The sequence below is a fragment of the Aquarana catesbeiana genome, linkage group LG03 (assembly GCF_042186555.1).
Source record: "Aquarana catesbeiana isolate 2022-GZ linkage group LG03, ASM4218655v1, whole genome shotgun sequence".
Classification (NCBI taxonomy): Eukaryota; Metazoa; Chordata; class Amphibia; order Anura; family Ranidae; genus Aquarana; species Aquarana catesbeiana.
Genome location: NC_133326.1, coordinates 677473244 through 677499085, shown reverse-complemented (window position 1 = coordinate 677499085; position 25842 = coordinate 677473244). Strand labels below are relative to the sequence as shown.

The following is a 25842-nucleotide window of genomic DNA, read 5'->3' as shown; positions in this document are numbered from 1 at the left end:
ACACTCTGAGACACGCTCAGCACCGTTACTTTTTACACTTCTAATTTATTCAAGGCGGTGCTAATGTTTTATACACAAAAATACGTCATTGCTATGTTAGTCTAATAGGTACATCTCATTGGTTAAGATAGAAAAGAAGATGGTTTGGCTGTCTTTGGTTTTATCTTCAGTTCCGCGTTCTTCTGATGTGTGGGATGTAGGGGGTACCCGCCATCTTGAGGAAAATATAGGAACAGAGCAAACCTGTATACTTATATAATGAGTAAGGAGAAAAATATGTATGCACATAAGAAAATAGACATTTTCTATTATTATTATCTACATCACATTCCTTCACACTATGGCTTCCCAGCAGCTCCTACCCCTCTGTGTCTGCCCACACTCCAATCCCTGGTGCTGTGCCTCAAAAAAGGAAAGTTGGGGCTGGAAATTTGAAGTCCAGCAGCCTCAGATACATCCGGATGAGAGGTGCTGACTGCCAAGGGGTGAGTGAGCTCACCATCCATCCCTGTCTGTGACTGAAGTCTCTCCCTTCTCGCTCCTGCCACAGTGTTCCCCCTTCAATCAGAATCTTCTCCGTACATCAGAGTTCTCAGTGTTCCACCTTAAATCAGGGTTCCCAGAGCATCCCTTATGTCAGAGACCCCAGAGTTCTCCCTTACATCAGAGTCTGCAGAGTCCCCCCTTACAGTGAAAGGGAACTCTGCTAGTTCAGATGTAAAAGAGGAACTCTGTGGACTGTGATGTAAAGGGGGACTCTTGTTTTTAACTTCATATGATTAGAAATGTTATTTAATAGCAAAATATATGTATAGTTTATACTATAAAAAAAAATTGCCATGAGGCGCTAAAGTGTTTGGGTTTGACTTAAAGAAAAGGTGGCAACCCTAAGCATCAGCCTTGGCCTATAAACTTCCATCCTTTGTGTGAAGATTGTCGCTGGGTGTCCAATGCATCCTTCAGCCTGGTTACTGTGCCTGGGACGGGACTAGCAGAAGGAGAAGGAGCAGACAAGAAGGGGGAGATTTACTAAAACTGGAGCACTTAGAATCTGGTGCAGCTCTGCATGGTAGCCAATCAGCTTCTAACTTCAGCTTGTTCAATTAAGCTTTGGCAAGTAAACCTGGAAGCTGATTGGTTTCTTTTTTCATTTTCAAATTATTTATTTATATGAAAGACTAAAGTATCCATCAAAACATAATACCCCAAAATGAAAAGGGGGGGGGGGGTGCCATGTCGCACCCAATATAAAGACAATCCAAGTTGACATGGAAATATAATATAAGGCGAGATTACAGAAATATAAATTAATTTAAGATCACTAATCCGCATAGAAGTTTCTCACATCATAAGATAAGGTGGTACCCATGTATATTATGCCTGAGTTTGCACAGTCGGATACTCCAAATTTTTAGAGTAAAAGTAACTAAGGTACAAAGACATAGGGTCACCCAAGGGGGTGCTGAAACAGAAGGAGATAAAAAAAAGGGGGGGGTGAGAGAGAGGGAAAAAAAAGGGGGGGCAGAGTGATGTGATGCATGGGTGCAACATTACGAAGAACAGGAGGATCTCAATATTCAGAAAAGCTCTCCAGGAGGGACCTCCCTTTGTCCGAATATGCGAACATATTCCAGTATGCCCATATTTTCGTATATCGTTTAGACATGTGCACTACCCGTAAAATTTGTTTGTTTTAGTTTCATTAGATTTTTTTTTTTTTTTCATTTTTCGGGTCATTTGTTATGATCGCAACTCGTAAATTCGAAAAAAAGGAAGAAAATCCGAAAATTCGAAAGAATAACTAACTAATAATAACTAACTATTAAATTATAGATATTGTAATCTCCTTTCAAATTTGGCTGTTAGTGAATGTAACGAATACAAATTCATCCAAAGTTACGAATTATCCAAAATAACGAATGCCGCTTCTAAACATATGGAATGGAACAAATTATTAATAAATAGTAATAATAATAATAGTATCAATAAAAAAAAGTTTTTATTGTTATTATTATTATTTATTATTAATTTGTTACGTTCCATTTGTTTAGATACGGCATTTGTTATTTTGGATAATTCGTAAACTTCGGATAAATTTGTATTCATTACGTTCACTAACAGACAAATTTGAAAGGAAATTCCAATACCTATAATTTAATAGTTAGTATTAGTTAAGTTATTATTAGTTAGTTATTATTTCAGATTTTCGAATTTTCAGGTTTTTCGGATTTAGAATTTCCGAATTTTCAAATTTCCGAATTTATCAATTTACGAAATTTATGAATATTTGGAAAAATTCGTCAAAGGGGTTTTCGTTAATTCGGATATTTCCAAATTAACGAATTGGTCGAAATTTGTTAAAAAAATTAATTTGGAGCGAAACTAATTGCACATGTCTAATATCGTTCTTTTCTATTTTGGGCAGTAAGAACCAGGTCTTCCAGGGTATTGATACATCCTGACCTTGTTAAGCCACATAGCAATGGAAGGAGGGTTGGGGTCTTTCCAGCACAGTGCAACACAAGCTTTGGCGGAATTAATCAAGTGATGAAGTCACGAAGAACTGATTTCTAATATGTCCGAATCGGTATTTGTGAGCAGTGGAGCAGGAAGAAGGCAGGATCCACTGGAACGGGAAAGTCTGTAAGTTGTTGGGATATCCTCTGCACCTCTGACCAATACTGGTGAAGTTACGGACAGGACCAGAAGATGTGAAGGAAAGTTCTCCTCTCTCCTCCAGCAATGACCCAAGGCCTCTGGAAAGGTAAGTATCTACATAGAGCTGACGAGGTAAGGTACCAACTTGTCAATATTTTGTAGTTGGATTCCTGCATGAGCGTACAGATGGATGACTTCAAAGAAAAGTGGACAATATTTTGATGCTGGACATCCGTGAAAGTCTTTATTGAGATCCCTTTTCCAGCTGATTGGTTTCTATGCAGAGCCGCTCCAGATTTGGCACACTCTAGCTTTAGTAAATAATCCCATCAGAGATAAATCCAGAGATGTACTGTAAATCCACCCATTTTTCTAGAAGTTGCCCAGATTTGACCATCCTAACCTAATCACCCCAAAATAGCTCTTAAGTTTCTCATGGTTTTCTGTGTTCTTCAAAAATCAAAGCAATCTTTGACGGTCCCCCATATGATTGAGTTCAGGTGTTCCAATGAAGGGTGCTGCCAATGCTACAGCACACAAAGACATTTAAACAATAGACATGTGCAGAACAAAAAAAAGCTGTTTAGTTTTGGATCGCTTTGTTAATCGATCAACCTTGACCTTCAGCGTGCTCCTGTGTTCTTAGCTAAAGTGGGTGCGGTTAAATTGAGCTAAATATTGGGCGTGGCAGGTTTAGAAATACATAACCTATAGAGCAGGGTTCAGGGGTGTGTAATGCACAGAGTGCGGAGGTCTGGAGTGTGCAATGTAAAGAGTTCCAGGGTCATGAGTACATAACGCACAGTGCTGCATTCAGTGCCAGGTTTAGGAATACACAACACACAGACAGTAGGGGTCAAGATTACAAAAAGAATGTAGGGGAATCAGGGGGGGTGTAATGTGTTGTGATTTGAAAAGTGCAAAATGACCCCCCATAAGCAATACTTTCCCGCTTTACTCTTTATGCAAATATCTCCACCCCCTAAAAAAAAATCCAGGAATAATTTGCACACTCACCCCTCCCAGAAAATATCCCCCTTCCCCCTCTGAGCACAACTCCTCTCCTCTCCCCCCTTATAGCACAAATCCTCTTCCCCCTTAAATCCCACCAGCACAAATCCTCTTCCCCCCACTCCCTTTAGTACAAATCCTCTTTCATCAATCCTCCTCCCAGCACAAATCCTCTTTCACCCCCCCCAAAACCGCCCTTCCAGCACAAATCCTCTCCCCAAAAACCCTTTTCTCGCCAATCCCCTCTCCCAGCACAAATCCTCTTCCACTTCACCCAAATCCCTTCCTCCCAGCACAAATCCTCCCAATCCCCCCTCCTAGGACAATTCCCCCCACCCCCCGAGCACAAGTCCTCTTCCCCCAAATTTCCCCTCAGAGCAAAAATCCTTTTCTACCCAACTCCCATCCAAGTTCATAAATGCCCCCCCCTCAAATATCAGCCCCCAGAACAAATACTCCCCTCCTTCCCAATCCTACCTCCTCACAGCACAAATCCTCTTACCCCCTCAATTACCCCCCAAGCACAAATCCTGCCCCCCTTATAGCACAAATCCCCCTAAATCCCACCTAATAGCACAAATCAGCTTCCCATTCCAGCACAAATCCTCTTATCTCCCCCCAAATCCCCCCTCTCAGCACAAATCCTCCTCCCCTCCCTGTACAAATCCAGGAATAATTTGCACGCTCACCCCTTCCAGAAATATCCCCCTTCCCCCTCTGAGCAAAAATCCTCTCCTCTCCCCCCCTTATAGCACAAATCCTCTTCCCCCTTAAATCCCAATAGCACAAATCCTTCCCCCCCACTCCCTTTAGTACAAATCCACTTTCATAAATCCTCCTCCCAGCACAAATCCTCTTTCACCCCCCCCCCCAAAACCGCCCTTACAGCACAAATCCTCTCCCCACAAACCCTTTTCTTGCCAATCCCCTCTCCCAGCACAAATCTTTTTCCACTTCACCCAAATCCCTTTCTCCCAGCACAAATCCTCCCAATCCCTCCTCTTCCCTCAATTCCCCCTCCCAGAAAAAATCCTTTTCTACCCAACTCCCATCCAAGTGCATAAATGCCCCCCCCCCAATATCAGCTCCCAGAACAAATACTCCCCTCCTTCCCAATCCTACCTCCTCACAGCACAAATCCTCTTACTCCCCTCAATTACCCTCCAATCACAAATCCTGCCCCCCTTATAGCACAAACTCCCTAAATCCCGCCTAATAGCACAAATCATCTTCCCATCCCAGCACAAATCCTCTTATCTCCCCCGAATCCCCCCTCTCAGCACAAATCCTCCTCCCCTCCCTGTACAAATCCTCTTCCCCTCAATTCCCCCTCCCAGCACAAAATCCTCTTCCACCCAATTCCACCTCCCAGCACAAATCCTCGTCCACTTCACCCATATCCCTTCCTCCCAGCACAAATCCTTTTCTCCCCAATCCCCCTCCAAGCACACAAATTCACTTCCACTACCCTCAAATCCCTCCTATCACAGCACTAATCCTCTAAACCAGGGGTCTTCAAACTATGGCCCTCCAGTTGTTCAGAAACTACAATTCCCATCATGCCTAGTCATGTCTGTGAATGTCAGAGTTTTACAATGCCTCATGGGACATGTAGTTCTGCAACAGCTGGAGGGCCGTAGTTTGAGGATCCCCACTCTAAACCCACCCCCCCACGCACACACACCCACAATTCCCCTCCTAAAAAAATATTTTCTCTCCTTCTAGCACAAATCCCCCCTCTCTACAAGTCTTTTTCTCCTCCCTGCAAATCCCCCTCCCCAGCCTCGTTTCTCCTTTTCCCCTCCAAATTCCACCTATCACAAATGCTCCTTCCCCCTAAATCCCCCCTCCCAACACAAATCCCCCCTCTCCAAACCTCCCCTAGTACAAGTTCTCTTCCTCTCCAAATCCCCCGCTCCAAATCATTCCTCCCAGCACAATCCTCTGAACCCCAGCCAAAATCATTGTTACCTTCCCTCTCCAGGTAGGCCATTGCGTCCCACTGTAAAATTTAGCCTCTGTAAAACGTGCAAACTTCAGATACAACATGACTCAATGACAGGAGGTGTTCTTCCTCCCAGGATCCCCCTTATGTTGTGCCTACAGAAACTTCAGAGCTGAGGAGGAGCCCCTAGGGGAAGCTTCCCTTGACTCTTATGTTTACTGCTGTAACAGTCAGTGGGGTGGGATGCTGTCTGCTGCAGTGTCGGCCGATCACAATTTCATGGACCCAAAAAACCTCACAGGAAATGCAAGGAACTTACCCTGGGTTCCCAGCACCAATGGCGCCCTTGTTCTGTGTTGAGGTAAGTTAGTGAATCCAAGCGCCAGAATTGGAAGTTTCAGCATTTGGCTCCAGGACACAGCCCCGGACAGTTGGATGGTATGATTTAGTTTAAGTGAGCCTTGCAAAAAACTAAATGAAAGTACAAGACAGTGCAGCCAACAGGGGAAGCACTACAGGAAGAAGGTTAAAAAAAAATAATGCTGGAACATGCTCTAGAGAACGAGACGGGTAAATTGAAGTGGCTCCTGGACTTATACTTATGTTGCTTTTAACTACCAACAATGATATTAACTTGACATCTAGCACAACTTCTTGCTTGCTATGGGTGGTAGATGGAGATTACGCCATGGAAATGTTTTTCTTTTCTTGTCCTAGAGGAACATGAACTGAAGCTGGAGCAGCCATCTTTTATACCAGCGTTTGCCGGGGACACTGTGACTTTCTTGTGTCGATTCTCATCTAAGAAATACATCATTCCACCTTTCATTTCCTGCCGGCTGTGGAGAAACACTGGAGAGAGCCCAAAGTGTGATAGACTGGTCCATTCAGGAGACTGCTCTGAAAGCCAAACGGAAAATATTTTATATTTCAAAGTATCAAATCAAACTCTTCCCTTACACCGAGGCTGGTACTGCTGGGAAATCCAGGCCTCATCTGGCAAAAGTGACCCACTGACATTCAGAAAAGCTCTAGGAACAGAACTCGTGGTTGTAGGTATGTGTCTATCCCAAAAGTGAGCTTTAATGTAAACCCTTCCTAAGAGATACACTCCCCAGCCACTTTATTAGATAGACACCTTGCTAGTACCGGGTTGAACCCGCTTTTGCCTTCAGAACTGCCTTACTTCTTCGTAGCATAGATTCAACAAGGTGTTGGAAACATTCCTCAGAGATTTTGGTCTATAGTGTCATGATAGCATCACTCAGTTTCTGCAGATTTGTGGGCTGCACATCCATGATGCGAATCTCCCTTTCCACCACGTCCCAAAGTTGAGCTTTTGGATTGAGATCTGGTGACTGTGGAGGCCATTGGAGTGCAGAGAATGCATGGTCATGTTCAAGAAACCAGTGGTGAGATGATTTGAGCTTTGTGACATGGTGCATTATCCTGCTGGAAGGAGCCATCAGAAGATAGGGACACTGTAGTCATAAAGGGATGGACATGGTCAGCATCAATACTCAGGTAGGCCATAGCATTAAAACAATGCTCAATTGGTACTAAGGGGCCCAAAGTGTGCCAATAAAATATCCCCCACACCATTACACCACCACCAGCCTGAACCGTAGATACAAGGCATGATGGATCCATGCTTTCATGTTTTTAATGCCAAATTCTGACCCTACCATCTGAATGTCGCAGCTGAAATTGAGACTCATCAGACCAGGCAATGTTTTTCCAATCTTCTATTGTCCAATTTTGTTGAGCCTGAGTTTCCTGTTGTTAGCTGACAGAAGTGGCACCCGGTGTGGTCTTCTGCTGCTGTAACCCATCTGCTTCAAGGTTCGATGTTGTTCGTTCAGAGATGGTATTCTGCATACCTTGGTTGTACTGAGTGGTAATTGGAGTTACTTTTGCCTATCATCTCAAACCAGTCTGCCCATTCTCCTCTGACCTCAGACATCAACAAGGCATTTTCTTTCACACAACTGACGCTCACTGGATATTTTCTCTTTTTCGGACCATTCTCTGTAAACCAGAGAGATAGTTGCGTGTGAAAATCCAAGTATATCAGCTGTGTTTGAAATACTTCGACCAGCCCATCTGGCACCAACAACCATGCCATGTTCAAAGTCCCTTAAATCCCCCTTTCTTCCCCATTCTGATGCTTGGTTTGAACTTCAGTAAGTCGTCTTCACCATGTCTAGATGCCTAAATGCAGTTAGATGCCTAAATGAGTTTCTGCCATGTGATTGGTTGATTAGCAATTTGTGTTACCAAGCAATTGAACAGGTCTACCCAATAAAGTGGCCAGTGAGTGTAAATTCCGGTTAGCACTTTATATGAAAGTTTATTCGTTGTGCTGTACCTTTACCTCCCACATTACTTTTCTCAGTTCAGTTGGTGTGTTTGGGAACACCCCTCCTGCTTACAAACAGGCAAGGAAAATGGGTTCCTGAAATGTGGACAAGAGGAAGAAGGTTGGACTGGTGTGTTATGCCTAGACTGAAGCCCCTATGAGTTCTCTTCATAGGTCATGTCCAACCTGTAATACCTTCTCTGGACCCTTCTCTGCCACTCTGTTCCCTGCAAGAGCCTTGAGTCTAATCCCTACGTATGTTCTGTGTTGATCAGTGTCAGAGCCTAGACTGGGTTAATGACCTTGTCATAGTGTAGGCTTGGCACTTGGCCAAAAAGGTCTGAGCACTGAACCCTGGGAAAGAGGGAAGGAGGTCACATGTTTCTCCATACTCATAAGTATTAGGTATTCCCATGGACTCAGACAGGCACACGGTTGTGAAATGTGCCACAGGTAAGTATCAGTAGGAGTAGGGTGTTAATAAGAGAGCTTGTCACTTTGTCCGACAGATTCTCTTTAAGGCTTAACTGTCAAATTTGGCTTGCATGTAGCTTTGATGATACTTTTTTTTTCACAATAAAGTTTATCTTATGTTGGTATTTTACAGAGAGAACAAATACATTCAAAATCATTCAGCCACAAGAAACTGTTTTTCAGAAGAGTGCCATCATCAACTGCAGTTTCACAATGCCACAGTACAGTAATATCTTGCGGACGGAGGTCTACTGGATGATCGGAGACCCAAGAGAGGACTATGTCTACCATCCAAACCCGGACTACATACACCCGGATTACAAAGGCAAGACCAGACTGGTGGATGGCTCCAATCTCCTCCTACAAGACTTCCATGGACTAAACAACACCATATTCTACTGCAGGGTGATGATACAACGTTGCGCAACTATTATCGGGCTCTTTACCAGAACAGACATTACAATGGAGGAAGGTCCTGGGACTCTCCTGAGAAGTGAGAATGTGAACGGTATGTATTCGGGTATTATATTTTTTAGCATGTCCTCATATGGTCAGGTATTATATTTCCTTGTTAATCATTGACTGGAAACAAGCATGCTTTTTAGGAGTTCAATTCACTTGCTGCATGTTCAAGCTCAGTGACTCCAAAACTTATCCAAATGTCTCTGACCTCCAGCACCATACTACTTAGTATGGGTATTAGGGCTGCAACTAACGATTATTTTCATAATGGATTAGTTGGCCGATTATTGTTTCGATTAATTGGTTAATAACCTTAAAAAAAAGTGTGGTGTATAATTTAGTTCATATGTAAAGTCTTAAAAAAAAAGGCAATTTATTCTTAAATATCTCTATGCCGTGGTAAATATAAATAACCAACTATATGGTTAGTTAGCAAAATATCTAATCCACTCTGAGAATAACAGACAGAAGAGATATACTGTATATACTGTACTATTAGTGGAGATATACTGTATATACTATTAGAGGAGATATACTGACTATATTGATCCATGTGGCCAGCATAAGGCTCGGTACACACCTATGCAACTTGCTTTTGATCTGTTTCTGCAGTGCTTCGCGGCAATCGTTGTTGCGGGGTGTCAGTCTGACATACCGCAACTCAGATCTAGGTAAAGAGTCTCTGATGGAGACTCTTCACCACGTGATCAGCCGTGTCCAATCACAGCTGATCACAATGTAAATAGAAAGAGCCGGTGATCGGCTTTTCCTCACTGGCGTCTGACAGACGCGAGTAGAGGAGAGCCGATCGACTGTTCTCCTGGCAAGGGGGGGGGTCTGTGCTGATTGTTTATCAGCACAGCCCCCCTCAGATTCTGCCCAGGACCACCAGGATGGCCATCCACACTAGACCACCAGGTATGCCCCCCCTAGACCCCCAGGGAAATACCAACCTGTGTCCAGGCAGCTGCCAATCAATGCCCAGGCAGCTGCCAATCAGAGCCCACTCACAATGCCTACCACTACCAGTGACACCAGGGATGCCCATCAGTGCCACGTATCAGTGCCCATCAGTGCCACGTATTAATGCCCATCAGTGCCGCCTATCAGTGCCCATCCAGTGGCCAGCAGTGCCGCCTATCAGTGCCCATCAGTGCCACCCATAAGAACCCATCTTTGCAGCCTTTCAGTGCCCAGAAGTGTCGCCTATCAGTGCCCATCAGTGCCACCCATGAGTGCTCATCAGTGCCGCCTATCAATGCCCATCAGTGCTGCATATCAGTGGCACCCATGAGTGCCCATCAGTGCCGCCTATCAATGCCCATCAGTGTTGCATATCAGTGCCGCATACCAGTGCCCATCAGTGCTGCATATCAGTGCCCATCATCAGTGCCCGCTCATTGGTGGCACCTCATCGGTGCCGCCTTATCAGTGCCCATCAGTGAAAGAGAAAACGTACTTATTTACAAAATTTTATACCAGAAACAAAAGCAAAACATTTATTTTTTTTTCATTCTTTTTTTTTATTTGTTTAGCAAAAAATAAAAACTGCAGAGGTGATCAAATACCACCAAAAGAAAGCTCTATTTGTGGGGAAAAAATGATAAAAATTTAGTTTGGGTACAGTGTAGTATGACCACGCAATTGTCATTCAAACTGCGACAGCGCTGAAAGCTGAAAATTGGCCAAGGCAGGAAGGTGTATAAGTGCCCGGTATTGAAGTGGTTAAAGAAAAAAACAAACAACTATTGGATTTAGATTTACAGGGCAGATCAAAGGCATGTCAGGCTATCATCATACAAATCTACAATCGCTGTGGCCGGTTTTCTCTGCTAAAAGGTGGATAACCAATGGCAATGTCCCTCAAAGACCTCCAGTGACGAGAGATCTGTGTGATCACCACTTATCTTACCCAAAGCTACAACAGAGGGAGTGTTGTTTTGTATTCTGAAATGTTTATCTCAGATAATTATGTGTAGATCCTGCAGTCGTGTAATCTAGCACGGTGAATTTTTTAAATCCTTTGTAAGGTTGTGTCTCCATTGGAGAAATTTCTCGTAATTTTCTGTCTTGGGGATACAACAGGAAGTGGAAATCACTAGTGTGGGCACCCGGCTGTGACTGCTTGCGGCTGCACAGCCAGGGTCTGCACTGCGCATGCTTGAGTTGTGCTGCGCCTTCTCAGTGGCTGGGCAATCTTCTGGGACCAGTGACATGTCCCAGAAGATTGCAGGGAGGGAGGGGTAAAGGAGGAGTCGCCTAGGCAGCGAGAGCGGAAGTGGGAGAAAGCTAGCGCTCTCACTAATGTCAAAACTTGGTACCTGGGAATATCGCCAAATTTATAACTTTATCTCAAACTCCAACAAATGCAAACATTGTATTAAGCCCTTATCACCACTTGAATGCCCTGTACACACGATAGGATTTTCCAACAACAAAATCCATGGATTTTTTTCCGACGGATGTTGGCTCAAACTTGTCTTGCATACACACGGTCACACAAATCTTGTCGGAAATTCCGAACGTCAAGAACGCGGTGACGTACAACACGTACGACGAGCCGAGAAAAATGAAGTTCAATAGCCAGTGCGGCTCTTCTGCTTGATTCCGAGCACAGTTATGGTGAGTGCGGGTGGTCTACAAATATTCTGAAGAGTTTAAGGCCCTTACGAATACATGAAATGTGGATAAACTTCTAGCAATCTCATGGTGTATCTAAATCATCTCTTTCTCTTTCCACTTACCGTATATACTCGAGTATAAGCCGACCCGAATATAAGCAGAGGCACCTAATTTTACCACAAAAAACTGGGACTTATTGACTCGAGTATAAGACGAGGGTGAGAAATGCACAGCTACTGTAAGTGGAAAAGAGGGTCAACAATGCCCATTTGCAGCCTCACTGTGCCCATTTTCAGCCATATGTCCCCCAAACTTCAAACTCGGTAGTTAAGGGTTCCTAGGTGCCCCCTAGCTGCAGCCAACATTTGGGGTCTCTGGAGCCCCGTATCTCGGGGTCACTTGGTGATAGGAACCCCAAATTTGGTGTGCAAACCCAGTGGAACTGGCACTACAACATATCCATAGCTGGGGTTCCTAGCATCAAGTGGCACCGAGATATGGGGCCCCAAATTCAGTTTGGAAAATGTCAAGCACTTTTCTGCAGCAGAGAATGACATTTTCCGAACCGAACTTGGGGCCCTGTATCTTGGGGCCACTTGGTGCTAGGAACCCCAGCTATGTTGTAGTGCTAGTTCCACTGGGTTTGCACACCAAATTTGGGGTTCCTAGCACCAAGTGGACCCGAGATACAGGGCCCCAAATTTGGTTATAAATAGTGCTGCAGAAAAGTGCCTGACTCGAGTATAAGCCGAGGGGGGCATTTTCAGCACAAAAAAATGTGCTGAAAAACTCGGCTTATACTCGAGTATATATGGTACTTTCTCTTTCATCTTACATATACTATCTCTATATCTACATCTTTTCTAGTAACCATACATGGTTACTTAACCGCTTCAGCCCCAGAAGATTTTACCCCCTTCCTGACCAGAGCACTTTTTGCTATTTGGCACTGTGTCGCTTTAACTAACAATTGCGCGGTCGTGTGACGTTCCTCCCAAACAAAATTGATGTCCTTTTTTTCCCACAAATAGAGCTTTCTTTTGGTGGTATTTGATCACCTCTGCGGTTTTGATATTTTGCTAAACAAATAAAAAAAGACTGAAAATTTTGAAAAAAATAAAAGTTTTGCTTTTGTTTCTGTTAAAACATTTTGTAAAAGAGTAAGTTTTCTCTTTCACTGATGGGCACTGATAAGGCAGCACCGATGGGCACTGATAAGGCAGCACTGACAGGCACTGATAAGGCAGCACCGATGGGCACTGATTAGTATTTCCCTGGGGGTCTAGGGGGGGGGGCATACCTGGTGGTCCAGTGTGGATGGCTTCCCTGGTGGTCCTGGGTGGGATCTGAGGGGGGCTGTGCTGATAAACAATCAGCACAGACCCCCCTGTCAGGAGAGCAGCCGATCGGCTCTCCTCTACTAGTGTCTGTCAGACGCAAGTGAGGAAAAGCCGATCACTGGCTCTTCCTATTTACATTGTGATCAGCCGTGATTGGACATACCTGATCACGTGGTAAAGAGTCTGACACCCTGCAACAACGATCACCGCGATGCACACCCCCGGCGGCGCAATATCCTGACGACATCATATGACACCCAGTCAGGGTATTGAAACCACTTTGCAGCCGTCATTTTGCTATATGGCGGGCGGCAAGTGGTTAAATTAAATATATAAAATACCGTATTTATCGGCACATAACACGCACTTTTTTCCCCTGAAAATCAGGGGAAAATCGTGGGTGCGTGTTATAGGCCGAACCCCGCTGATTTTGCGTGATCGGAGCGATCGCGGCAATCGCCGCCGACATACACAGCCGTGTGTAGATTCAAATATGGCGCCGAGACTGCAGGGATTCGTCGGAGCCCAGATACACATACCCGAGTGTTCTCGGCTTTTTAAACTTAAACTTCCCTCCTAAAAGTTTTTTTTCCTTAAAATTCCCTCCTAAACTTGGGGTGCGCGTTATACGCCGATAAATACGATAGTTATAACAGTTTTACGTTAAATCACATTTTTTCTTTTTGTGAACAAACCTACACAGTATGGGCCCTCGGTCATGATTGAGACACCCAGCCAGGTTATTGTTTTGTATACAATAAATGTAAAATGAACAAACTCAATCTGTGGCTATCAGAGCTATAACATATTGCATTCTTGTGCATTGTTATGCATTGTATTCATGTAATGCGTTCACTGTATTTCAATAAAACTTTATTGAGGTAAAAAAAGAAGAAACTTGGTACCCGCTCCCCCCCCCCCAAAAAAAATCACATGCCAAATGTGACATGTAAGGGGGCGAGGAGTGCTTATAATGGAAGTTCCACTTTTGGGTGGAACGCTGCTTTAAAAACAACCCTTAACGTGAAGCCTACAACTTTACATATCAGCTAACATAAAGTGCAGCCCTAATGCTAGCTCCCCAACATTAACCTAAGCCTTAAAGTAAAAGTGCTGTTGACCAACCCAAAAAGGGTCAACCCTGCAATAGAGGTATTATATTTACTTTTCTGGTGGCTTTAGTCTGCTATCTTGTATCTTGAAGAGCTTCAGCCATGTCAGACTCTTCAGCTGTCAATAGCATACCTCCCAACTGTCCCTGATTTGGAACAATGTCCCTCTGTCCCTCATTCCTCCTCAATTGTCCCTCATTTTGGTCTGATCTATATAGATGTATATAAAATTCACCTTTTATCTATCAAAAAGTGTTTCCCAGTGCTAAACCTTTCATCCAATTTCTAAATTGCTGCATGCGTAAATTCCAAAAGCCAATATAAAGGAACAGTATTGGTAAAAAAAGCACTTGTGGGTTTAACCAATCTTGTTTTTTTGTACAATTCTCCTTTAAGGTGGCATGTCAAGGGGTGTGTCCTATGTCTGCATTCTTTTGCCGATAGGTGTCCCCAGGGGCGTTGCTAGGTCTACAAAAGATCTGGGGCTAGAGCCCATAGCAGTGTAGTAAAGAAAGTCATACGCTTGGGTGGGCATACAGATGTATATACAGTAATATACATGTGTGTATATATCCCCAGAGAGCCCCCCACTTACATCAGGGTCCCCAGAGAGCCCCCCTTACATCAGGGTCCCCAGAGAGCCCCCCCTTACATCAGGGTCCCCAGAGAGCCTCCTTCTTGCATCAGAGTCCCCAGAGACCCCCCTACTTACATCAGGGTCCCCAGAGAGCCTCCCCTCCCCTTGGGGACCCCTGCAGAGACTCGGGGCTATGGGCACCAGATTTGGGGCTATAGCCTCAAAAGCCACCCCCTAGCAACGCCACTGGGTGTCCCTCATTCCCATCTCAAAAAGTTGGGAGGTATGCAATAGGTAAATGGAAAATGGTAAAAAATAAAGGAACATATATATATATATATATATATAACAATAAGAATTCTTCTTCAATATCTACTCCTTTGTCTTTTAGGTCCTTCAGAAGGTGTCACCACATTACCTCTGTGTCTACAAAGTCTCATAATAGTGGCCTGTTCTGTGCTTAAATTCATCCTCCTCATTGCGCTCTTCATACTGGCCCTTATCTACATCAAGAAAAGCTGATGACATCTTCAATCTGGATAATTAGCAAGGAAAACACCGGACTCACCTTCTTTTTATCAAAGAGATGGCCCAGATTTTTGGTGGCTACGAATGGGTTGAGTAATGATTGAATCCTTAGCCCATATAATTTATCTGTGGCCAGGCTATGGACCTTATTGCATTTACATGTTATAAAAAAAAACAGTAAAACATTAAAACAAACCCTTACTCGCCTATGTAGTTGTAGCCATCGTGGAGTAATTCATGATCAAAGTTCACAGGAAAAGCCAAGCTGCTGAGAGAAAAGACTTGAATGGCTGCAGTGCTTCTGCTATGACCTTTGAAGAGGAATTATTCCACAGTGGGTGCAGCTACACAGGTCAGTGGGGGGGTGTATTTTAACTGCTTCCGGACCAGCCGCCGCAGTTATACTGCAGCAGGTTGGCTCCCCTGCGCGAAACCACATAGCTGTACGTTGGTTCGCGGGGTCCGGATAGCGGGGGTAATGATGCTCGTGGCCGACGGTTGCGATGACCGCGGCCCACAAGCGATCGTGACCAGGAGACACAGAACAGGGACAACTTTATGTAAACACACACTTCCCCGTTCTGTTCTGACAGGAGTGACAGATCGTGTGTTCCTATTAGCTAGGAACCACGATCCATTACTTCCTCTAGTCAGTCCCCTCCCCCTTCAGTTAGAATCACCTCCCAGGGAACACAGTTAACCCCTTCACCGCCCCCCTAGTGTTAACCCCTTCATTGCCAGTGACATTTTTACAGTAATTAATGCATTTTTAATTGCACTGATCGCTGTATTAATGCCAATGGTTCCAAAAATGTGTCAAAATTATCCAATGTGGTGTCCGCCATAATGTCGCAGTCACAATAAAAATCGCAGATTGCCGCCATTACTAGTAAAAAAAAAAAATAATAATAAAAATGCTATTAATCTATCCCCTATTTTGTAGACGCTATAACTTTTGCGCAAACCAATTAAAATACGCTTATTGCGTTTTTATTTACCAAAAATATGTAGCATAATACATTTCGGCCTAAACTAAGAAAAAAAATTAGCTTTTTTTCAAAAAAAAAAAAATGGGGATATTTATTGTAGCAAAAAGTACAAAATATTGTGTTTTTTTCAAAATTGTTGCTCTTTTTTTGTTTATAGCGCAAAAAATAAAAACCGCAGAGGTGATCAAATACCACCAAAAGAAAGCTCTATTTGTGGGGAAAAAAATGACGTAGTGCTGAATCGCAAAAAACGCTCTGGTCAGAAAGGGGGTAAATTCTTCCGGGGCTGAAGTGGTTAAAGTTATTTGACTGCTTATTAAGAAAAAAAAATACTTGATTGTCTATAGCCTGGTCACAGGTTCACTTTAAGGGCTACAGTGGCCCTAAAATTATGTTTTATGTGTGCTTTTTTCACTATTTATAAAATTTTTTTAAATATACATATGCTTAGTTCCTATTTACTTAAGAAAAAAAATTTAAAACATTTTTATTTCATGTTTTATATATATATATATATATATATATATATATATATATATATATATATATATATATATATATATATATATATATTATTATTATTATTATTATACGAGATTTATATAGCGCCAACAGTTTACTCAGCGCTTTACAATGTATAAGGGGGACAACACAATTACAGTACAGTTCAATACAAAAGGTACAGGAGGACCCTGCTCGTAGAGCTTACATTCTAAAGGGAGGGGGTGGTGGTACAAAAGGTAATAGCTGCAAAGAATGATTTGATGGGGGTGGCTCAGGGACAGTTATGTGGTTGTGGGATAGGCTTCCCTGAATAAATGAGTTTTCAAGGATCTCCTAAAGGTGGACAGGGTAGGGGCTGATCGGACATACTGGGGCAGGGAATTCCAGAGGATGGGAGAGGCTCTGGAGAAGTCCTGAAGGCGAGCATGGGAGGAGGTAACAAGGGAGCTAGAGAGCAGGAGGTCCTGGGAGGAGCGGAGGGGGCGATTTGGGCGATATCTGCAGATGAGGTTGGTGATGTAGATGGGGGCGATGTTGTGAATGGCCTTATATGTTATGGTTAGCATTTTGAATTTTACACGGTGGGGTAGGGGAAGCCAGTGAAGGGATTGGCAGAGAGAAGCAGCAGTCACGGATCAATTAGTGAGGTGTATTAGTCTAGCAGCAGCATTCATAATAGACTGAAGGGGGGATAGCCTGCTTAAGGGTAGGCCATTAAGGAGAGAGTTGCAGTAGTCGAGGCGGGAAATAATCAAGGAGTGAATAAGTTGTTTTGTGGTGTCATTAGTCAGGAAGGGTGGAATTCTGGAGATGTTGCGGAGGTTAAGGCGGCAGGATTTAGCCAGTGATTGGATATGGGGGCTGAAGGAGAGGTCAGAGTCAAGGATTACACCCAGGACCCTGGCATGTGTGGAGGGACCAATGGTTGTGTTGTTGATATTAATGGTGAAGTCACAGGAGGGGGACCGTGAAGGAATATATATATATATATACTTTTACTGCTTGCTTTTTCCAGTTATATGTTAAATGTTAAGTGCACACATTTTCTTAATACAAGAGTCATGTGTATTCCCCCTTGAATCTTGGTGTGCTTTGTGTATTTCTTTTTGATCTGTGCAGTATTCATTAAAGACCGGTCACTGCTGCTCTCTCTCCTTGTGCAAGGTGACTGGTCTGGTGTCCGCCCCCTCCTGTAGTTTTCTGCCAGCAGCCTGCAGTGGGTGGTTTTTGTGCCGGAAGTTTAGCTTAAATTATCCATATGATTGAATTAACAGGAAAGAAAAAAAAAATGGGGAGAGTAAGGCCCCTTGTTATGACTGCTGCAAAAAGAGAGATATGAAGAAGAGCCTGAAGAACATTAACCACTTGACGTCCGCGCCATAGCCGAATGATGGCCACAGCCGGACCTGAATTTCCAGGAGGCCGTCATATGACGGACTCCCCTGTGCACGCTCCCTACGCTGTGATCACTGAGTCACTGAGACTCGGGTGATCACCGATCCGAGTAAGGGGATGGCCCCGGCCCCTTACCATGTGATCAGCTGTCAGCCAATGACAGCTGATCACATGATGTAAACAAAAGCTCGGTAATCGTTTTTTTTACCTATCTGATCACCAGCTTATGTGCAAGGGACATCGGTCCCGAAGAGGAAGAGGCAATTATGCCTCATCTGTGCCCACCAGTACCCCCTGCCAGTGTCACCTATCAATGCCCACGGACCCCTATCTGGGGCACGGCGGGGGGGGCTTCAGTCCCATGGAGGACCCCTATCCGGGGCACGGCGGGGGGTCTTCAGTCCCATGGAAGACCCCTATCTGGGGCACGGTGGGGGGTCTTCAGTCCCATGAAGTACCCCTATCTGGGGCACGGCGGGGGTCTTCAGTCCCCTGGAGGACCCCTATCCAGGGCACAGCAGGAGGGCTTCATTCCCATGGAGGACCCCTATCCGGGGCATGACGGGGGGTCTTCAGTCCCATGGAAGACCCCTATCTGGGGCACGGCGGGGGGGTCTTCAGTCCCATGGAGGACCCCTATCCGGGGCATGGCAGGGGGTCTTCAGTCCAATGGAAGACCCCTATCTGGGGCACGGCAGGGCTGGTCTTCAGTCCCATGGAGGACCCCTATCCGGGGCACGGCGGGGGGCTTCAGTCCCATGGAGGACCCCTATCCGGGGCACGGCGGGGAGGGTTCAGTCCCATGGAGGACCCCTATCTGGGGCTAGGCGGGGGGGCTTCAGTCCCATGGAGGACCCCTATCCGGGGCATGGCGGGGGGTCTTCAGTCCCATGGAGGACCCCTATCTGGGGCACGGCGGGGGGTCTTCAGTCCCATGGAGGACCCCTATCTGGGGCACAGCGGGGGGGTCTTCAGTCCCATGGAGTACCCCTATCTGGGGCACAGCGGGGGGTCTTCAGTCCCATGGAGGACCCCTATCTGGGGCACGGCGGGGGATCTTCAGACCCATGGAAGACCCCTATCCGGGGCACGGCGGGGGGTCTTTAGTCCCATGGAGGACCCCTATCTGGGACACAGCGGGGGGCTTCAGTCCCATGGAGGACCCCTATCTGGGGCACAGCGGGGGGCTTCAGTCCCATGGAGGACCCCTATCTGGGGCACAGCGGGGGGTCTTCCATGGGACATTCCTCCCTCCGGTGATGTCAGCAGCTCCTCCCCCCTTCAGCTCTGTTCTCCGGTCTCCCCTCACGCAGCAAATTTAGTATGTCGTGAAATCCTGTATGACTTGCCGCTACTGCGCATGCGCCGGTTTCAGACCAAAGAAACTGAGCTTGGAGCTACTGCCGACGAACACAGCGGACTTATATTAACTCCTCATACGCCGATGGATTGGCTGAAAACACAGCGAGATACATGACAGTGGGGGACACGACGAGGGGTCACAGGCATGTCACGGGGGGAGGGCAGTCTGCATGTCGGGAGGGGGCAGTCTGCATGTCACGGGGGGGCAGTCTGCATGTTACAGGGGGGGCAGTCTGCACGTCACGGGGGGGCAGTCTGCATGTTACAGGGCGGGCAGTCTGCATGTCACGGGGGGGCAGTCTGCATGTTACAGGGGGGGGCAGTCTGCATGTCACAGGGGGGGGCAGTCTGCATGTCACGGGGGGGCAGTCTGCATGTCACAGGGGGGGCAGTCTGCATGTCACGGGGGGGCAGTCTGCATGTCACAGGGGGGGCAGTCTGCATGTCACGGGGGGGCAGTCTGCATGTCACAGGGGGGCAGTCTGCATGTTACAGGGGGGGGCAGTCTGCATGTCACAGGGGGGGCAGTCTGCATGTTACAGGGGGGCAGTCTGCATGTCACGGGGGGGCAGTCTGCATGTCACAGGGGGCAGTCTGCATGTCACGGGGGGGCAGTCTGCATGTCACGGGGGGGCGTCTGCATGTCACGGGGGGGGCGTCTGCATGTCACGGGGGGGCGGTCTGCATGTCAAGGGGGGGCGGTCTGCATGTCACGGGGGGGCGGTCTGCATGTCACGGGGGGGCGGTCTGCATGTCACAGGGGGGCGGTCTGCATGTCACGGGGGGGCAGTCTGCATGTCACGGGGGGGCAGTCTGCATGTCACTGGGGGAAGCAGTCTGCATGTCACGGGGGGGCAGTCTGCATGTCACAGGGGGGGGCAGTCTGCATGTCACGGGGAGCAGTCTGCATGTCATGGGGGGAGCAGTCTGCATGTCACTGGGGGGGGCAGTCTGCATGTCACTGGGGGGGCAGTCTGCATGTCACGGGGGGGGGGGCAATCTGCATGTCACAGGGGGAGCAGTCTGCATGTCACAGGGGGGGCAGTCTGCATGTCATGGGGGGGTAGTCTGCATGTCACTGGGGGGGGGGCAGTCTGCATGTCACTGGGGGGGCAGTCTGCATGTCACTGGGGGGGCAGTCTGCATGTCACTGGGGGGTAGTCTGCATTTCACGGGGGGGGCAGTCTGCATGTCACGGGGGGGCAGTCTGCATGTCACGGGGGGCAGTCTGCATGTCACGGGGGGCAGTCTGCATGTCACGGGGGGGCAGTCTGCATGTCACGGGGGGGCAGTCTGCATGTCACAGGGGGGGCAGTCTGCATTTCACAGGGGGGGCAGTCTGCATGTCACGGGGGGGCAGTCTGCATGTCACGGGGGGGCAGTCTGCATGTCACGGGGGCAGTCTGCATGTCACGGGGGGGCAGTCTGCATGTCACGGGGGGGCGGTCTGCATGTCACGGGGGGGGGGGCGGTCTGCATCTCACGGGGGGGCGGTCTGCATGTCACGGGGGGGCAGTCTGCATGTCACAGGGGGCAGTCTGCATGTCACGGGGGGGCAGTCTGCATGTCACGGGGGGGGGCAGTCTGCATGTCACGGGGGGGCAGTCTGCATGTCACGGGGGGGGCAGTCTGCATGTCATGGGGAGCAGTCTGCATGTCACGGGGGGGGCAGTCTGCATGTCACAGGGGGGAGCAGTCTGCATGTCACGGGGGGGGTAGTCTGCATGTCGGGGGGGCAGTCTGCATGTCACTGGGGGGGGCAGTCTGCATGTCACTGGGGGCAGTCTGCATGTCACGGAAGGGGGACAGGGGGGGCAGTCTGCATGTCACTTACAGGGGGGGCAGTCTGAATGACACGGGGGGGCAGTCTGCATGTCACTCACAGGGGGGTCCAGTCTGGATGTCACGGGGGGCAGTCTTGATGTCACAGGGGGGCTAGTCTGGATGTCACGGGGGGGCTAGTCTGGATGTCACGGGGAGGCACGATGGTTGCCACAGGCTGGCTGGATGTCACAGGCTACGCTGGCTGGGGTGTTACGGGGGGCCACAGGCTGCATGGCACAGAAGGCACACGATGGTTGCCACAGGCTGGCTGGATATCACAGGGGGCCACAGGCAGGCACAGGCTGCACTGGCTGGATGTCACAGGGGGGCCACAAACTGCATGGCACAGGGGACACATGATGGTTGGCACAGGTTGGCTGGATGTCACAGGGAGGCACAGGCGGCCTACATTATTAGAGGGGGATCCCTATTTTCATGGTCTGCATTTTTAGAGGGGGGATTTCTATCTTCATGGTCTGTATTATAAGAGGGGGGATTGCTATTTTACCGTCCTGCATTATTAGAGGGGGGTTACCTATTTTCACAGCCTGCATTATAAGGAGGGGGGACCTACTTTCACGGCCTGCATTATTAGAGGGGGATCCCTATTTTCATGGTCTGCATTATTACAGGGGGGATCCCTATTTTCATGGTCTGCATTATTAGAGGGGGGATTTCTATTTTCTTGGTCTGCTCTGTATTATAAGAGGGGGGATTGCTATTTTACTGTCCTGCATTATTAGAGGGGGGTTACCTATTTTTACAGCCTGCATTATTAGAATAGGTTATACACAATTTCACAGTCTGTATTATTACTATTGTGGGAGGACACAAATTTAACCCACCAACAGCCTTAGAGGTGGAAAAGCAAGCCGCTAGCAAGCAGTTATCATTGTCTGTATATTGGGGGTGACGTGTATTAGTGTCGGTGGCTCAGTCTGGTGTTTCAGTTGGACGGGGGTCAGTCTGAGGTGTCAGTATTTTATTTTGTGGGTTGTCAGTCTGGGGTGGTGATCTATCCATGTGTGTGGCCAGCGGTGGGGGAAATTTCTAATTATTTTTTGGTTTGGAGTAAGTAGGTTTCCTCACTCCTCAGTGTACTTATAATATTTAAATTAAACTATTTTTAAAGAACTCTGTGTGTTATTTGTTTATCTCTGTGTTAGTGATCATTTCCCTTTCATTGTTGTGTACAGTACTACATGGACCTTTATTCAGCGTACATCAATGTACAATATAGAATATTGCCTCAATTAGTTACGTCTAAGGATAGGGGCGGGTACCATCATCCTTTGTATTAGGATATTGGAAAGGGGGTGTGCCAGGGGCTGCTCCATACTTGCCCCGCGGCACTGCGAAAGTTGAGGACTATTTCGGTACCCAAGGATTAGGCCAAAGTAAGTATAGAATGTCAATTTATTAAGAAGGTAAACATAATTAAAAACATTTTGTACAGCAGTACATAAACAATTGTTGCAAAATTGATATAAATGGTTCACAAAGAACAGGTAAACCTCACAGGTATTGTGAGGAATTGAGATGTATGCCCTGACGTATTCCTCTGCATGTTTTGCAGCTTTGGCTGCTTGTCCAGGAGGAGTCAACCATAAAACATCTACAAAAGTAAATACAATCTCATAGTTACATGGTCAAAAATGTGTTTATGCAATAAACTTAATAATATTAGAGATTTATATAGTCATGCATGGCTTACAAATGAAGGCCCAATGGACAACACAAAAGAGAGGCACCCAATGCAGGTAAATCCCCCCACGGCGGACAGGGGAGGCACTGGATGGTGCAGTAACTAAAATCAAAAAAATACAATGTTCTAGCAGTGGGTATAACTGGTGGTCTGTGGACAAGAACAAACATCAAAAGAGGAAAAGGGGGGGGGGGGGTGGAAGGCAAAAAAGGGAAGAAGAAGGGGGGGAGAGGGAGGGAAGGTGAAAAAGGAGAAATAAATGGAGAAAAGGGGGGTGGTAAAGGTGGGGAGAAAGGGGGGGTGGGTGGAGGGGCGAGGGAGGGTAAACCGGGGGGGGGGGGAGGAAAGGAAAAGGGGGAAAAAGAGGGGAAAAGAAGGGGGGAGAGGGGAAGGGAAGGAGTGAAGAAGAGATGAACAGAAAAGAATAAGTGGGGATGAATAAAAGAGAAGAAAAAGAAAGAACCAAAGGTAAATATATAAATACGCATATAGGAAAAAGACATACATCTGTCCACTCATCAGATAACCAAACCCACCTAATTATTCACATACGTGAACATGGAACACCCGGGGGATCAGAGGCAAAGAAGCAATGGTGTCCAAGGACACAGGGTAAGCTTGATTGCTGAGGGAGATAATGTTCAAGGGTCAGTCGCAACCAGTGACAGATCCCCTGCAACCATAGAGGATGAAAAAGTTGTGCATTGAGAATATATACATACATGGACCAAATATATGAATACAATTTCTGTGTCTCACAGTGGTCGGCAAATTCTACCCCCAATGCAGGTCCCCCTTAAAATGAAGCATTGGCCCCAAAAAAAAAAACCATGGTGCTCCTGGGCAATGTGGTTTGGCTACCAAGGGGGCCCTAAATTTAGGCTAGCTTGGCTATGTTAATTTATAGTGCAGTCTGGAACTTTGAGGGGCCACAGCTTGGGCCCCAAACATGTCCAGGGGCTCGAGCTGTGGGGGTCCGGACACTTTTGGGTCTGAGCTGTGGCCGCTTAAAGTTTCCAACCATTACTGCGCCATAGATTAACATAGCGGGCCAAGCTAGACTGAATTTAGGGCCCTGTGGTAGCCGAACCATGGTGCCCAGGGACACCAAAATTGGTACAGGGATATTAGAGGACCCCCAGGGGCCACACCCATTTTTGGGGCCAATGCTTCATATTCATGGGGACCTGTATGGGGGTAGAATTTGCCCGACCACTGCGGGACACAGGCATTGAGGAGTCCCGCTCTGCAGGTACTGTTAAATAGATAAGAATCCAGAGTTTCCTGGAGTACTCAGCGCTTCCTGTGCCGTGATACTGCCCGAGGGCCACACACTCCCAAGTGGCCCCTGAAAAAGTTGACCAGAAAAATTTGTGCTAGCGATCCCAAAATGTTAGTGGCGGTAAAGGAGGACCTCCCCTAAAGCTGGGCCAAATTTGGACCCCTGGACATGTTCAGGGCCCAAGCTGTGCCCACTCTAAAGCTTCCCATACTGCACCAAGCTGACCAAAAACCCAGAAGGGCTAGGGGCACCAAACTTGGTACAGGGATACTAGAGGCTCCCAGAGGTAGACCTCCCCTATTTCTGTGCCAAATTTGGGACCCCGGACATTTGGGTAAAGTACTGCCTGACTGAATAAATTCCAATTAAGGCTGGGTTCACACTCGTGCGAATTGGATGAGGTTTTTCCCGCATCCAATTCACATGTCAGGAGATTGTGATCGGCTCTCTATGTGCGTCTTTTGTTCTGTTTTAGCCCAAGATTTGGGCTGAAATTTGGACCTAAAATGGTTACGGGACTTACTGGATCCCTGCTGTGTGCCACTCCGGTGTGCAGTGTGAACCCAGCCTAAGGCTACTTTCACAAAGCGCCTTGAAAGAGCCTCTTCTTTCACACATGAGCGGTGCGCTGGCAGGACGGTAAAAAAAGTCCCGCTATCCACATCTTTGAGGCGCTGTAGGAGCGGTATATACACCGCTCCTACAGCGCCCCTGCCCATTGACATCAATGGGCAGTGCAGACGGCAAAGCGTTTTTTTGGCCACTAGCGGGGTTTAAAGCGCCCTGCTAGTGGCCGAATAGCGCTGCAAAAACTATGGTAAAGCATCGCTAAAAATAGCGGCGCTTTACCGCCAACTTCCCCAGCGCCCCAATGTGAAAGTAGCACAGTGCTGGATAGCAAACAATACTATGGTCATAAAGGGGGTAAAAAGGTCAAAAACAAACAACAAGCTGAAAGACAAAAGTTAAGGAAATAAGCAACAAGACAAGAGTATGAGCAAAAATAAGCACTGACCATTTTGATTTTAAAAGCATAACATTTTTAAACTTTTAAAAACAATTCATTTTATTCAAAAAAATGTGGCATGAAAACAAAAATAAAAGTAAATAAATACCGGACACCAAAGCTCAGACAGCAAGACTCAAGCTATACAACAATAGTTCATTTAAGTACCGTATTCATCGGCGTATAACACGCACTTTTTTCCCCTTAAAATCAGGGGAAAATCGTGGGTGCGTGTTATACGCCGATAAATATTAAATAAGTATTTAATCACAATGTTTACCAAAAAAAAGTGGGTACCAATATCCCTAACAAAGAATAGCTAGAATTAGCAAAGAAAGGGTGGGCCAGGTCAGCTTGATTGGAAAGCCATTTCTGCTGACAGACGATACAAGATTGGAAAAATGTAAAAGGTGAGCTGCATAAAGAATTGGTATATACGTTTCCAATCCAAAAGTACACGGCCAATCACGGGTGGATGAGAAAATTGCAGATCTGCATGGTGACAGCCAAAACAGATGGGGGAAGCTGAAAAATAAAAAATAAAATAATCGAAGATTCAGAAACTGACAAATTTAAAAATACATTGTAACATACCTCTTTAACTTTAGTTAACTAAAAAATACCTCTGCCGGGTTAGCCCCCCCATATCAAAATTTTTGAAAAAATCTTATGCAGTTTGTTAGATCT

General features: G+C 46.5%; 1 protein-coding gene across 1 annotated transcript in view; it reads left to right on the top strand.

Moving 5' to 3' along the window:
- The window catches only part of LOC141133504 (uncharacterized), a 32999-nt gene extending 16496 nt beyond the window's left edge, over nt 1-16503 (top strand). The window contains exons 3-5 of the mRNA XM_073622920.1: nt 6332-6670; nt 8581-8955; nt 14952-16503. Coding sequence (XP_073479021.1) covers nt 6332-6670; nt 8581-8955; nt 14952-15082 — 845 coding nt within the window. The 3' untranslated portion in view covers nt 15083-16503. The remainder of the gene's footprint in view (nt 1-6331; nt 6671-8580; nt 8956-14951) is intronic.
- The last annotated feature ends 9339 nt before the right edge of the window (nt 16504-25842 follow it).